Genomic DNA, 16,016 nt, shown 5'->3' on the forward strand with positions numbered 1-16,016 from the left:
TGATAATTACACAGAGGCAGACTTTGCGCATGCCGTGCGGAGCAAGAAAGCTCCGTCGGATTAAGAGAAGCCGCTCTATTACTCTTTATTGTTTTTTGATCCAGACTAGTGGTCCTTACTGGCCGACAGCAGTCTGTCGACATGTAGGCGGGAATCTTCTTAGCTTGTAGATTATACGGTACCCCCCTCCTGAGCTGGTATCCCCCTCCCCTTCATGTACCTGTATATGTCAAGAGGATGTCAGCATATCAACAGGGCATTGGCAGAAGAATACATTGGAGTGCTGAGTCGCGAATGACGTACGCTTTGAGATGTTCGTTGCTGAGTGACAGCAAAACTGCTGCTGTCTTTTCATGAGAGAGGGAGGGACCCCGAGCAGCCGCATGAATTGCGAGGAGGATACCTGGGAGGCATCCCCGGGCTTGTCAAATACGAGAAATCTCATCCAAGCTGCCGAGATTTACTACTCGAGCAATGAGGAAAGCTGAAAATAGCACTTGTCTCTGCATTATTGGAACAAATGAAAGTTGCTTTGCAGAAGAAAAGGGGGAGGGGGGGGTGTACGGGTTAACGTGACAGTTTTTTCCCACTCTGCAGCTGGCCAGCTTATAGTTTGTGTCAAACTGCTGATGCCTGATGTTGTAGCTTACAATTATTTGCTCCTTTTTCCACCTCTCGCATCCCTCCCCTAAAACCTCCTCTTAGCCAAAGCAGCATTTAATTGTGGAAGGGCTGAGCCGGGGGGGTAAGGAGTAATCAGATGAGGATGCAGGCAGGGGGAGTCACGTGGGCACACATACCGGCTAACCAGGGATTAATAACACTGGCATCTTGATTGGAGTTCAGCTTCTCTTCCTCCTGGAAGCAGGAGGGAGGGTGGCGGCGGCCGGCTTACGAAAAGCCGAGGGAAAAGGGGAGACGAACGGGACGGTTGCGATGACAGGATAAAGGACTGACAGTGGAGAGAGAGAGAGAGAAACAGGGAGAGATGAGGGCAGTGAGTTAGAATTGTGAGAGGGAGTGGGAGGAAGAAAGAGTGGGAATTGGAGGCAGTGCAGTGAGCTGCAGAGCAAAGAGGGGGGGGTGCTGGGAAGAGAGAGCGAGCGAGCGAGCGAGAGAGCTGGAGAGACGAGAAGCCTCTGCTGTTGTGAGCCAGTGAGTCGCTGGAGGGCTGGAAGAGGAGACGCAGGTTCAAAAGCGGGCTTGAGAGGCTCCAGAGACACGAGTGAGGGAGTGACGGTAGAAAGGAGAAGGCAGGGTGATGAGATAAAAACCACAAAACGAGGCTCGGATGATTTGAGAACGAGTTGCAAGTCGGAGAAAATTGGATAAAAGTTGAAGAGAGGACAAAAAAAAAAAGGGCAGGAGCTGGAAGACGTGACAGATTGAGGAGATACTGCCGAAGTTGATGGCAAAAGTGGGAGGAGATTTATGGCAAAAGAGAAGGAAGCTCTCGCCGTCTCAGGAGTCCGTCCTCCCCGTGTTTCTCGTGGACATCATCCGTCAGCATGTTCTCTGACAGCAGGGCTCCGGCGGCCAAGGAGCACAGAGCCTTCAAGCCTCATGCTCCTCACTTCATCCCGTGGCTGCGCAACAGTCTCAAGTCCCAGCAAAGCGATGACCTGGGGCTCAACGGGCCCTACAAATCCAACCCCGAGCTCCGTGACAACCTGACCCCTCTGGAGAGAACCAAAGGGATCGGAATCTTCTCCATCCCGGGTAAGAACAAGGCGAAGAAGAGCGAGCTGCGTTGCAATGGTGTGGGAATGGCCAGGATGCTGCCGGTGGTGTTGAGGGGCCACCATATCTTGGGCAAACAGAAGGACGGCAGTCCTGCAAAGTCCAAGCAGTCCTCAGACGTGGAACTAGATCCCGTTAGCCAACCGAGCCTCGGTGACGCTCCCATGTCCGGCTCCCCGGTCGCTAAATATGGGCCTCAGGTGGGAACCCCCACGGTTCCTACTCCAGCTCTTCTAATCGAAGGTTCAGACTCTAAGGTTGGCGTCCGCTTGGAAGAGAGTCGGGAGGACGTTTGGGACTACACCAGCCACGTTATGCATCAGAGAGACCTGCAGTCATCCGTTTGGCTCAGTTCAAACCCTCAGGGATCATCAAAAGATGGACAGCGTGGTTTCAGATCTAGTTTCAGCTACATCAGGAGGAACTGTCAGAGCCAAAGAGACCTCAGTATGCTTCGAGAAACACCTGTGGAAGGCTCCAATGGAGTCATCTTTTCCAATGATACTCCTTACAAAGGTTTGGGCTTTACCACCACTCTACGAGGTCCAGGGAAACACGGGAAGCGTATTCCAGGATTGGCAAACAGCCAGACCAGGTGGGTCCGGCACAAACCAAAGAGCGAGGAGGAACCACCCAGGAGGGGGATGGACTGCAATAGAAAAATAGTTCGGAACCAGCTCAAGCGGGTGGTGGATAACCTGGAGCATGTTCTGACTGCACTGAGGGATGTTCAGGAGGAAATGAGAGAGGTAAAGAGATTTTGTTTTTATTCTGCGTAAATGCTTCGGGGTTTGACTCTCGGGCATACCTGTGTGGAATTGGCAGGTTCTTCTTCTCCTGCTGGTTTTTTTTCCCCCTCCCACATGGCATTAACATACGTCAGATTCATTGTAAACTTGATGTCAGAGGTGTCAAACTTCTTCATGTCACTGGCCACATTGTTGTTTTAATTGCCCTCAGAGCTCCTTTGTGACCGCTCACCCGAGACCTCAATAAGTGCTGGACAAGATGAATGGATGGATGTTTTACAGTTTCATCCATAGCCTGGAATCCACTTAAACTCCTGTCTGGGAGTTGATAAATCAGTTAACAAGGAGTTTATGCCTTCATTTACCATTTATTTACTGTTTATTTCTTTCCATTCAATTTTATTGTTTTCAGATGTTTGTCAAACGTTTGTCACCTTAAATTTAAATTGCTTCTTATTCACACTAAAACTATAACTGTGAGGGTAAAATGCTGGGCAGTTCCTCTCCATCTAGAAAGAATTTCCTTTAGAGATGGAGATGAATAAGGTGGAAGTGCTGCTAAGCCATCTAGTGGTGAATTGTGTTATTGCAACTTAAAACTGTTCAGCGTTTTTGTTAAGTAGCTCATTACGGAACTACGTAGCCTTTGTGAAAAAAGTAAGGGTCCCAATGTGGATCCTTGCGGGACCTCTAGTATCAATTTCTCTGGCCGTCTCTCATGGGGCCCTTGGAGAACCCCAGCTTCCAACATTCCTGTCTTTAGAAATCTTCTTTATGACTTTGCATACTCAAACTGTACGCCTTCAGCAGAATTAAATATGCATGAGGGAGTCAGCATTTGGGTTGGGTGCATCCAACACATTCTGCAAATTATTCCCGCAACTTCGCTCTTGCTCACACTCCCATTTCTCGTGTCCGTGTGCAGTGTTTGCTCTCAAGTCATACGTAATTTTTTTTTTTTTTTTTTAATGAGACGAGAGTCACGCCTCATTTGCCACGCATGTTCACGGCCTTCCCGAAATGATGCGTTGTGACAGTAAGCGAAACGTCCACCTGCTTCTCTGTCTTTCCTCCTGTGCTCATCATTATCATCTCTTATCCTCCAAACTCTTCTTCCTCCTGGACAGATGTTGTTCAAAGCTGAGTTGTGGACCGCTTTTCACTATCCATTTATTCTCGTGCCCACCTCACGTTTCACATTATCCGCATTTCATCCGCATCCACCCGGTCAGTGATAAAGCTCAGGCATTAACCTTGTCATCCGGGGTCGAAGGGGGGAAACGCTTGGCGTGTGCTTGTGTTGAAACATCACTCAGCAGGTTGGCGACATTTGTGGAAGACAACAACAACAAAAAAATCCCCAATTTTCATAAAAGAGTCAATACATCAAAGGCAGAAGAGTTTTTGTCACATTTTTTTTGTATTTCAAAGGCCTGTTCTATCATTCTGTTGCATTCTGTTTGATTTAGGAACCAATTACTGGTAGAATTCTAATGATCACAGAGTTGCTTTTAAGTTAAACCCAGTTGACAGCTGTTACAAACAGTAGAGCAAAAGTAGAAAGACGATGTTTTGCTACGACGTTTACCCGATTACTGTCTGCTCATTAGCATAACAGTCATGTAGATTGACAGACTCCAGAGTTATCGCAAATTAGCATTCTGTATCTGAAACCAAATTTGCTACTTAACTTTGACCTTTTATTCCAGTACTTGTATTTTCACTCATCGTGACAGCACTTCATTTGTACATTCTGTCGCTTGTAAGGTTGAATAATTAATCGGATTCAAACCGACATCGCGATGTCGTTGAATTTTCAACAGCAACAAAAAAACGTAATTCCGGTGGGATGTTCGGCTTTATTTTTTTTCAGATACGATTTTTTTCTCCGTAAGTTCAGTACATGCGTAGGAAGTGCTGTCCCCATTTTGATATATTTTATTTTTCATGAAAAGTGGAAGTGAATTTTTTGGTTTAATTTCACACAACGTGTTAAAAATGAATTCTCATACATAACTTCAGTTTTCCATAATGTATCAAAAATTGATTCTAATACATAACTAACAAATTTCCTGCAATATTAACTGACCACGTCAGGAATCGTTCAAAGTGCATCATTAATCGCCGCTTGTGCAAAACGAATCCAAAATATTAAGACGTGCGGTTCCTCGCCACCGCTCGACTTGAAGAACAATGATTGTTTATAATCAACACACTTGGGAGCAGAAGTAGCAACAAGAAGAACAACAGCAGCACTAAATCAGCGTCCTGTGCTCTTTTATCTCTGGTGATTCCTGACATTATAACAAGCTGCTAGCCCTGCGTCACATCCACACAAACATGCACTCTGCACTTCAAAGAAAAACCAAACGCCTCCGCCACAAAGCTAGATGAGGGAGGCGGGGTTGGAAAACAGGTCATCCTTTGACATCAGCAAGGATAGGTTTTTGGAACATAGAAAAAAAAAGGAAATGATTCTGTTTCAGCTCAGGATTTATCCATGCACAGGTGGAGGGAGAGGTCAAATATTTTCCCCTGAAGTAATTTTCTCCCATCATTGCAACTGTCGTAATTTTACGCACGTGTGTGTGTTGTGTTGTGTTGTGTTGTGTTGTGTTGTGTTGTGTTGTGTGCGCCAAAGAAAAACTCTAGATCTATGACTGCTGCATATAAATAAATATACATGGTTATCTTACTTCCTGTCAATTCTTGTATTTCACATCAGTGCCTCCCAATCTTTATTGCAGCAAAGCGCATATTTTACATGAAAAAAAAAATAATCTCATGCCACTCTTTGGACCTTATTAAATTGGTACAGTAATTTACTGCATGTCTATGCAGGAGAAACTCACTCCAATTAGAATTAGATTAGAATGTAATCAAATTAACTTCACATGACAGTAAAACAAAAAATGCAGTGTTATTAGGTACATAATATTCTGTACTTGCAAGGGGAAAAAAAAACAAAACAACACAATTGATTTTCATAATTGCACATTGACTTTCCCCTTTATAAATGTCAAACATCAAACGTCCTCCAATTGAATGTTCTGCGGCTTTATCTGTTTATGAAATGAAATGTTGACCAAAAGTTTGTTATTGAATTGATTTTTTTTCACTCAACCCTGTGTGTTGTTGTTCAGGTGGTGCATCAGATTGACTATCTGACCTCCTGCATCGACCTGGATGAAGAAGAGCAGCAGCAAGCAGCAGGAGGCGAGAGCTGCTCCTCTTCTGGCTCCAACGAAGTGACGGTGATAAGAGCCCATCCGAGGCCCTCGGTGTCAAGAGATCACCGAGGAACCACCTACACCCTGAAAAGAGACCATCCAAGTGGGAGGAGATCACCTCCAGTTGAGTTGCCATGCCAACTGAGCACAGAGTTGACCAGAGCTCTTCGATTTAGAACTTCTCCGCGACGCGGAGGGTTGCTAACGGTCAACAATTCGGATTCTTCCGTTCAGCCGCAGCCCACGACGTCGCCTCAAAGAAGTCTCCCCGTCCGACCGCCCACCCCCGGACTCTCCCCGCTGACGGTCAACCTCCCGAAATCTCCTCCATCCTCCCCGGGAGGCTCGTCGTCTGTCATGATCAGCCCCATCACACCGGTGTCCCCAAAATGTCTTCCGACCGCCGTGCTCGGCCCATCTGTCATTATCGAGCCGCCGCGAAACGACCACCCGGCGACCGTGCGCTTCTGTCTGTCTGCGACTTCTCGACACCCATCCGCCAGCTGCCCGCCCGCAGACTGTGAGACGCCGACCCACGCCGACAGAGAGAGGCGAGCGTCATCGGCGGGGCCACCCCTCGCGGGGACCGCCAAACCGCCGCCATCTGGGCAAGGCCGCAAAGGTCGCAAACCTCCACCGTACCCTCACAACAGACTCTCAGACCCCACCAAGATAACGCAGGATCCCCGCAAAGCTCCTCCGTACCCTGAGAAAAGAAAACTGCTCTCAACCACCGTGTGAGACTGCGGCCCCTCCAAGGCCAAGTATGTCACTCAATTTTATTTATGTAGCACTTTTCTCTGAAACTTCTTCACAAAAGTTGTGTTTTCCAATCACACTTCTTAAACACTATCTTAATTTATTAGCTTCATTTATTGTACAACTACACTCAACTCAAATAGCTCGAATCTCAAATTAATTTTCCCATTGAAATGAAAGAAGTAAAGCTGGCGGCCATCTTACGTTGCCACCAGTATGACCTTGGGTCGTACCAATATGACTGTGAGAAGCACCACATGCACTTTTCATCTGAAACAATGTTATTTCATTTTTGGGAGAATCTAAACAATATATACTGCCTTTAATGTGCCCCACATGCTTGGTATAAACCTCATGATGCATTTTGCTCACGCAAATGATTTTCAGTTTCTGTTATGTTCAACCAAACCATAGTTCTCAAGGTATTATATAAATAATTATGAATTTCCGTAGGTTATTTCAATGAAAATTAGCAGACAGCAGATGTTATGGCTGGCTTAACAAGGATTTGAGACAGTCTAATGATTTTTTAAAGAAAGGTGAAAAGAAATTGCAATAGTCACGATGTGAGGAGACAATAATTTCTCAAACATTTCTACTCAACAGGAGAGTTTGAAGGCCCGGGCCATAATGAGTTGAGTCGGAGCAGGTTTCCAAGGTGACAGGACGTCAATGTGGGGTGAGTAAGGAAAGAACAGCTTGTCTACAAATCTCCTTGGTCCTTAGGCCCAACACACACAGGCCATCATAACATCTGTCTGCGTTAATGTTCTGGTAACAAGAGCCCCTGTGCAGATGCTCGCTGTGCACCCACAGATTGCACTTTTTGGGCTTGATGATCCCAAAGTGTGGCTTCTAAATAGCATCTTCACTCGAACAGATTGCAGTCTTTTTGCTTGTCATGTGACGCTTAGAATGCGCCACAATTGGCCGGAGGTGCAAAAGTGCTGGAGACCGCTGTATTTAAAAGCTGATTGTGTACTTTAGATCTCACTAGTGGTTTCAGAATGAAACATTTTGGAGAGTGGCACAAGCGCAACAAATTGAAGTGGAAAAGGCAAACAGTTGTACCCCCAAAAAAATATTAATTTGAAGAATAAATAAATAAATAAATAAATAAAAAATAAAAATAATAAAAAATAATAAATAAACAATAACTAAATAATAAATACAAAATAAATAAATATGCCAAATCTACTCCTCCCAGTATTTTGTGCATCCGAGTAGAAACACTAATTTTGATCAGCTTCAGTTTGTCCCCATTCTTTACACCAGCAACTCTTAAAGCAGACCAGAAAAAGGTCCAATTAGAGAATTTAAAGGAGTGCCGTAATTGCAAAAATGACAAGCAACAACTCCTGAGCGCATTACGACCTTGGGGGGTTGCATAAATGCCACCCGGCCTTGGGATATAATGGGAACTAATTGCAGCTCAGACTACTTTGGCTCAGTGGAGCACAAAAGTACATGTAGCAAGGGGGGGTGGGCGGTTGATAAATCGTATCTGGGCCTGATAAGACTCGAGCGGAGTGTAACGGCTCTGAGCTGACAGGGTCAACGTACCCTCGACGGGGGGCAGCTGGCCATTGGTTGAGTCCTTCAAAGACCCCTGGTGTTAGAAAAATCCTATTGCCTTTGCTGCCTATGGTTTGACTGACCCGGGCCACAATCTCCATCTGTTTCCTTCTAAATATCGGGAGATGCAAAGTAGAGAGAGGGGGGTGGGTGGAGGAGTGGGCAGGTGAGTGTTAGAGGAGACTGGAATGCAGTTCTTGTTCATTACAGCACAGCAACGCCATGTTTTATTCATTGAGGTCGCTCAAACGCAAAGTGTTTGTGTGGTTTATTTTGAGCAGGTTCTTAAAAAAAAAAAAAAGATAAGATTGCTTGGTGACTTTAGCATCACTTAAGCCTGTTTGGTCATGCTGAAGAAGATAGTGGGTTTGCCAATGACAAAACACCATCTGGGATTTATAGTTTGAAGTAAAAAAGGAAAATAACACAATAGTATAAATAAAATAACATTTGGTAAATTCATGGTTTAAGTCTATGGAAATGATCTATTATCATCTGCTGTGGGATTCATCCAAACTAAAAAGGATTTTTAGAATATTATTCGGGAAAAAAAAACGAGGCAAAATTTAGCACCAGGACTCGCATCCATACCTATGGACAGTTTAGCGTCATGAATAAAGCAAGCATATGTAAATTTTGTCATGTAAGTGAAAACCCACACAATCGCAGGATTGAGAACCTTATTGAATTCAAATCCACAAAGAAGTATTCGAGCTGCACTTTAACGGAAAAAAAAATCCAATGAGAATATTAGATGAGGATAATCTTACATTATAAAATGGAAGGAATACAAACACGTCATAAATTCCAAAGAACATTTTCTAATTAATCTCTAATCAATGATTATAATCATGCACAGATTAGCGAACAAGGAGGAGTAATACTGTCACGTATCTGCAGTTTGTAGAGGTTAATAATTCATATTTAACTTTCCGATTGCTTTAAGTATGTATACTATTTATATTCAAGTTTTTATGGTTGGGGAATTAAACACGAGGTTTAAAGCACAGTAAAAATGTTGAGTGTTTCTTTGCATATTGAGGAAAACATACCTATTCGCTGTTTATGTGCTCAGGTAATATAAAGAAAAATCCTTTGTTGCATGTTAATGCCAAGCAATTTCATTCGAATGTCAACAGTACATTTATTTTAGTTGCCCTCTACATTGTACCACTTTGGGGGGGGGCATTTAATTTGGAACGCTGCACAGTTTGAAGCAAATGAGTTGAAGCGAGCTTTTTTTTAGTGTAGCCAATCCGCTGCTTTGACCTTTGACTCTTAACTCCAAAGTCAAGTTGAGCTCATCAAAAGTGGAACATGAAAGCCTTTACAACCATCTCATGACAGCCTTTATCAGATGGGCTGCCGAGATATTTTGGAGGGAGCAAGAGCAGAGCGGCCAACCAGCTGGCAAACAAAGTCGTGCCTGCCCAGCAGCAACATCATGAGTGGACTTTTATAGCACGCCATCACAATCTGCCCTGTTTCTTGCCAACGTGGAGTGTATTTAGAACAAAAAAAAAAAGGATTTTTATATTCTCTTCATGGAGCAGGGAGGGTGTTAGAAGTGCAAAAGAGTGGCGATGTCAACATAAAGGCCGCCTGGAGTATCATAAAAAGGACACGAGTGAAGTGATACCGAGATACGGAGTGATCGAAAGGCTTTGATGCTTTTATTACACCCAGGATGCCTCGTGGGTGTCATGACTGTAGTCAACATCAACCGGTCAAGTATTGTGGGTCAATGTGACATTTATTATATGTATTTCAACATCTTTCGCTTTCATTCCAGATGAGTTGCTTGCTTGTAGGCTTAACATCAAATGAATTAATCCCTCCTGACGCTTCTATAGAATGTATATGCATGAGACTACAGAGTCATATAAATTCCCACGTGTACTGCAGGATTTAGTCCACCCCCCCCTGCAAAGCCGTTCCCGCATGAAATGAAGAGGCAACAATGAAAGCTCTTTATCTCATGTATCCCGGGACGATACATGCTAATGGAGCAAAATGCATTTAGAAACATTTATTTTAATGGAGTCGTGTTTGCTGAGCAAGCGTTCCGCGTTGTTGCATCAGAGTAGAGATGAAATTAAGATTATTTGTGTGTAAAATGAGGTTATCTTCGGGCATGACAAAAAAGATTTGACAACATTTCACTCGCAGGCATAATTTACATGAAAAATTCAATTCACAATTCAACCAGTTGTGTTTAGAGCGTTTAATGAGCCGAGGCATTTATTTTACATTGGAAAAAAATCTGATGGCACACCCAAAAAATGTCACAAAATGTACAACACTGAAGTTATTCTCATTTCAATTCACTTGTATGTGTAGTTAGTTTTGAAATCCGGCCTTGTTTAGTTGAACATGCTCCGTTTGGTTTGGTTCAAATGCTCCTTGGCTCAATAGAGGTTAAGAAATGGTGCGCTCGACTACTGTGCACGAAAACGATTGAGAATGAAAATTCGCAACATTTTTCATGCGTTGACTGAAAAACAGATGAAAAAGTTTACTTTTCAAAGAAGCTGAACTCAACTTGAGTTGTAGCAGTACATCAAAAACAGTTGTCAAACGTCAAAACAAATCAAGATGATGCCCCCCCCCCCATCTGTGGGCTCAAACACCAAACAACAAAGGATAAACATAAAAATATTATATTTTTGCACATGTGGAGCGTGCAACAATACCCATTATCACAATCATTTGTTCATTTATTTTGTGCATGCGCAGTGAAGGAAAAACATTTGTCATAAGTTACTTCAACTAATGAATGTACCAACGTGAAAAAAAAGACGAGAATTTTCAGTGTCAGCTCAAATTTATTGGATCAGAAATGACAAGTGTAGAAAAAAAAAAGCCCCTTTAAAAAAAAATAATAATAATACAGAATCAACATCTTATTTACTTGTGTTTCCCCAGCTATCACCTAGATGTGGTTCACATCCTGTTTGGACCACCGAGGAACGTCTGACCAAAAAACTCAAGTCCCAACTAAAATCGTTTCCTCAACCTACACGGACGACCGCTACAGCGAGAGAGGACACAGAAAGTAAACAAGGTATACACCCATCACAACTGTTTTTTTTCCCCCCCTTTTAATTTGTATTCACCAAACAAGCAAGGGATGAGGATTTATGGAAATGTTGCCTCTGGGGGTAACAGAAGCATCAGATTAGGGAACATGATGGCGTCTTGCTTTAGGACAAACAGCACACAAAAATATTAAAAAGAAGAGAGAAGAAAAATAGTCGTGTAAAAACTAAAAAGGATCTTGTTGGTTTTATTTATCATCAAATGTTATGTAGTTGTCGAGTGACGTCCGAGCATCGAGTTCTCACAGCTCTGTGTGTCTCGTGTATCCGATCGCCATCACCTTGGACAGTTGAGACTTGAACTTTCCTTCTGTGTGGATAACTAGGAGTCACAAGGGACAGGAGATTAGAAATAGAAAAGTGGGTCAAATGTCACACACTCTTAGCAAGTCAGTGTCGATCACAGAATGTGAAACAATCGTTTTTTTTACGGGTTTGTCTAATCATATTTACTACTGTGATGACCTCACGTGGGAGGGGGCGGGGCTCCATGATCAGACTTACACAGAAGCTGCTGTCGGCCACAGTTTACACGCAGACACTCACGTATTTAAATATTTGCAGAAAGTGGGCATCCCGAAACAGATCAGATTGTTGTTGGTTTTTTTTCAATTACCTGACATTATGGACAGCACGTAATCCAAAAATGAAATGAATATAAATGTAGTCTGGCCACACGAGAGGTAGAGGTGACCTCGACACGACAAGCACTGGGAGATGATAAAAGCTCACCTGCAGACTCTTGAACAGTGTATTCCTCTGGATTTAGGTTTGTGTCACTCTGTCCTGCTGCGACTGCCACCTGCGACTGGAAATAACACAAATATGATTGAAAGAATGGGAAGGTTAAACAACAAGGTCAAGAGAATTTGGTCAAATTATTTCTTTCTTTGTGTGTGAAGCAGGTGGAGGGAACGCCAAGGGAAATGTCCTTATTGGTGCAAGGAGGCGTGGCCACAACAATCACTCAGGAAGCCAGTCCAAACCTTTCCTTCCATGAAACCCAAATGAAGTTTCAACCTTTTTTCCCCCTCATTTCCCCTCAGCCTGATTTCAATTTTTTTGTTTGGGCTGTCTGAAAGCTTACAACCGAGGGAGATAAAACAGGTTTCCATGGAGACAAGTGGTGAAAGATAAGTCAGAAAATGAAACAATAAATCAAAGTGAACGCAAAAAGGTGGTGGTGATAATGTACGTCATTCAATTCGCCTCAGCAATGTAAGGCCAAGTAATTGGTGGCTTCGTCTTATCACGCCTCAGAAATTAATAAAAAAAAAAAAAAAAAAAAAAAACATGGTGGCTTACAAATAGTAAATCTCAGGTTACAAACGGAATTTGTTTACCTGCATATCATTTCGCTTTTTTTGTACACTCCACAATAAGGAAAATATCTTGCTGTGTTTAATAAAAAAAAAGATTGTAAGGCAGTGTCAATCAACTGTACTTTCTTTCTACATATTATGAGCTGTACGAAAAGCAAGCTTAGGCAAAAACATCCCCGAGCCTTGTTGTACTGCCAAGCCGGATGTATCCTTATTTACGAACTACACAAAGTAATATAAAAGAAAAAAGGTTTGTCCTCTGTGACGGTTTGCTTTGATTATGTGACGTTTATGCCGACTCTGTACTTTCCAAACCTCCTCAGAGTGTGTGGAAGCACTTTGATCAGCACAATGCTGGAGGCGCATACGCAGAACATAATAGCAAGTCGAAACTGTCACCGGGGCTTGTCTTTTGCGATGGCGCTGAACTGGTGTCAGCTTTTTGCCGTCCAACACCAGTGCAATGCCAACTGATCACTCGGGTGTCAGGAGAAACGCTGAGGAAGCGCAAACTTCAGAATGTAACTACAACATTGGCCAGGTGGTGGTGCACTTTGACATATCATTTCAGAGGATTTATGTTTGTGGACTTAAAGGTGAAGTCAACCTCGCCGGTTTTTCTTAAGCCGAGTCATGATTGGTTGTGACCCGATACCCAGCAATTGTGATGTCATTTTCAATCGACAGTAAGTGGAAAAATGGCAGCATCCTTAGATAGATATTAGTGCAAAGGAAATTTGGGGGTTGACTTCCCCTTTAAAGAGCCAATAATAATGACACAAAATGGTTTATTTATACTTACCAATGCATTTGCATATTCAAGTTTGGTTCCCTTCAACTCCATTTTGAATGTGATGAAAAACAAGTATGATTTCCCTGTGGGCCTTTGTGGAGAAAACAAAGTCATTAGTTGTCATGCTTATTAATTAATTTGCATACATTCATTCCTTTAACTAGGGATGGACATTGTAATCAATTAATTGATTGTTATTTTCTCGCCCGTGTGGAATTGTTTCGTGATTAATGGTATCTCGATGGCAAAATGGAGCGCACTACTTTGAGGACTAAAGTTGAATGACATGTCTCTAAGGCCTACATCGAACAGACTTACATTTTAATTTCTGAGGGTTCCCTGCCTCGATTAACCAGGACATAGCATGCTACCTATAACTTTGGTGCTTGCTATTGACCTTATTACCTGCATCATTGGAGGAGGTGAACATTTTTACCAGTGATTTTGTATGGAAGTGAAAGGACATATGACATTACTGCCACCTAGAGGACACTCACTGTATGCTACTGTTGCTATTTTCTTATTTTTTCCAATTACACCTTGTGCTAAATTCCTAATACAGTGCGTCGAGTGCATATGTGTGCGTGTGTTGATCTCACCTCCACACTGAGCAGGAAAAAAGCTTGTTGTCTTCACTAAGGCCCACACTCATGTGCCATTTCTAGAAACAGTGCATAATATAACTCAATAACATTATAAAAAATCAGTCTGTCGTCTGGAGTTGACCACAATGAACGCGCTCTCACTTGGACACATGTGGTACTACATTTGCAATGTTGTGCATGTTGCAATGCAGGTGCCACACCACTGCTGTCACAGATAACATTCCACATTATGACAGCAAGTGACAAAGCGCAGGCATGTCTTGGTCATTTATTTTGCAGGAAAGGTGTTGTGACACAAACCTCATTGGTTCCTCCTTGTGCACTGGAAGAGAACGAGCATTCGTACCCCCCCTGAAAAAAACAAACGAATGTTAACATGCATTCAGCTACTACATTGTAAGTAGGCCTAATCTATATTTTTGGGCAGATATCAAATGATACACATGACAAAAATAGCACCTCGATTTTAAACTTTGCAGTGATTTGATTTTGGTTAAAGAGTGGAGAAGATTAATACTTGCACTTAAATTTGGTTTCTGTTCAACCGTTTAGTGTCATTATTTAATGGTAATTTGAATGCACTGGAGGGAAAAATACACCGATTATTTTGTTTTCTTCAATATAGCGCATATTCGATTCCTATTTCTCAGCCAATGAATGGCAGCCAGCAACGTGTCCGTCGTTGACAGGCTATGGCGTCATCAAAAAGCGACACAATCTCGTCTGATACCGCGTTTATGTTGAAAAAGAAAAATCGAAGCTTATAAACGTCCACTTTAAAACATTCCAGTTGAAAGAAAAAAAATATGCCTGAAACGCTTGATGGGCACGTTATTTAGCTTCAGAAAATACATTAAAGTATCATGCAGAAAATTAGCCAAGATGTGTGCATAATGACAACAAACGTCCGTGCTTTCTGGAATGCAATACTTCCCTTACGTGTTAAGCAAACCAATCTTGAAAACTGCACGACGTCTAATAAATGGCTTGTGCACAAAGAAGACAGTAACTGTTGTCGTAGGGCGGCGACAACACAAGGACATTTTAATAAGAAGAAACATGATAGCAAGATAATGTTTCAAGCAAATGGACGCTTTTCGATTGAGTCGGTCTTAAACATACATACAATGGACTCGGTGAAGGTGTACAACGCTCCTCCCGGTCTCACGTCAAACTCCACGGTTTTCGTTTGTTGATCGGAAGCCTGAACCAGATGACGTGACAGAAGCACCATGAACAGAAGAAAAGCAGTTAAGTGAGTAACACGAAACTTCTTTGTCGTTGCCATCCTTAAGTATATATTTAGACAGTGACGGTGTTGATGGAGAAACTAGTTAGTCCATGTTATGAGTGGCTTCTTCTGCTCTTTCTTGTAAACGGCTGGCAAAGTCTTTTGATGTGCGTTGTCTCCACCTATTGGTTGAAATGTGAACTGCATATGTCTTCAGACAGAATTTTTTCAATTCCTTTGTCAGAGGTGTCAATTTTTTTTTTTTTTTATTGCGGGCCCGGGAACCCAAATGTTTGATGGCCTTGCATTACACACACACATAGAACAAATCCATAGTTTTAAATATGGGACGAGTTAAAATGTATATTTCAAATATATATCATATTTATATATTTCTATTTTAAAAGGGGATTCGCACCAACATTCTTACAACATCTCAATGTTTTTTTGTTTTTTACAAGTGAAGACAATTTACAATTTTGGTATTTTAATGAGAAAACATGAAGTTGCAAAATGATGTCTTTGCAAGGAAGACAGGGAGAACATGCAAACTCAACACAGACTGGAGCCATATCAGAACTGTGAGCCAGACATGCTAACCCCGCCATCACTGTCTGTGAATAACATTTGTCTCCAAACAAGACTAAGTTATGCCAACTTCTATGTAATATTGTTTGCTGTACTAATACTGCACTCACATGTTTGCACAGTAAAGCAAAACAAGAGACAAAAATAAACGCTGTCCTGTCACCGTTAGGGCATCTCAGCAAGTGTGTGTATTTTTACACATATGTCTTTCGAGCCATAAAGCATCCTCCCAGCAAAGTGTGACAGATGAATATATGTTTGGCCCGAATCGACAAACCTCAACATGGTCTGCCAGCCATGTGTGAAAGATGTGAATGCAGCAGGAA

General features: G+C 42.5%; 2 protein-coding genes across 2 annotated transcripts; one reads left to right on the forward strand and one right to left on the reverse strand.

The window, feature by feature from the left end:
* Positions 1-1,508: 1,508 nt before the first annotated feature.
* On the forward strand, positions 1,509-7,124 carry LOC147047045 (uncharacterized). The gene is given in 6 exon segments (XM_085928849.1): positions 1,509-2,489; positions 3,617-3,637; positions 3,640-3,672; positions 3,675-3,734; positions 5,633-6,483; positions 7,085-7,124. Coding segments are annotated over 5 exon segments (1,923 nt in total). The 3' UTR covers positions 6,461-6,483; positions 7,085-7,124.
* A 4,190-nt stretch (positions 7,125-11,314) lies between these two features.
* mydgf (myeloid-derived growth factor) lies at positions 11,315-15,249 on the reverse strand. Its single transcript, XM_085929012.1, has 6 exons — positions 14,998-15,249; positions 14,172-14,222; positions 13,866-13,927; positions 13,276-13,357; positions 11,884-11,959; positions 11,315-11,473 (listed from the first exon to the last, which is right to left on the reverse strand). Exons 1-6 carry the CDS (start codon positions 15,157-15,159, stop codon positions 11,394-11,396), a joined length of 513 nt encoding a protein of 170 aa, XP_085785138.1. The 5' UTR covers positions 15,160-15,249; the 3' UTR covers positions 11,315-11,393.
* Positions 15,250-16,016: the final 767 nt, after the last annotated feature.

Source organism: Syngnathus leptorhynchus, chromosome 13, assembly GCF_054491065.1.
Source record: "Syngnathus leptorhynchus isolate UIUO chromosome 13, UIUO_Slep, whole genome shotgun sequence".
NCBI lineage: Eukaryota > Metazoa > Chordata > Actinopteri > Syngnathiformes > Syngnathidae > Syngnathus > Syngnathus leptorhynchus.

What these genes read in the sequence shown, in the direction of transcription:
- mydgf (XM_085929012.1), bottom strand. Translation starts at nt 15,159, where the DNA reads ATGGCAACGACAAAGAAGTTTCGTGTTACTCACTTAACTGCTTTTCTT. An exon ending in CACAAGGAGGAACCAATGAG is followed by an intron (nt 13,928 to 14,171) that starts GTTTGTGTCACA and finishes CACTGTTTCTAG; the next exon opens with AAATGGCACATGAGTGTGGG. An exon ending in TTGAATATGCAAATGCATTG is followed by an intron (nt 11,960 to 13,275) that starts GTAAGTATAAAT and finishes TGTTATTTCCAG; the next exon opens with TCGCAGGTGGCAGTCGCAGC.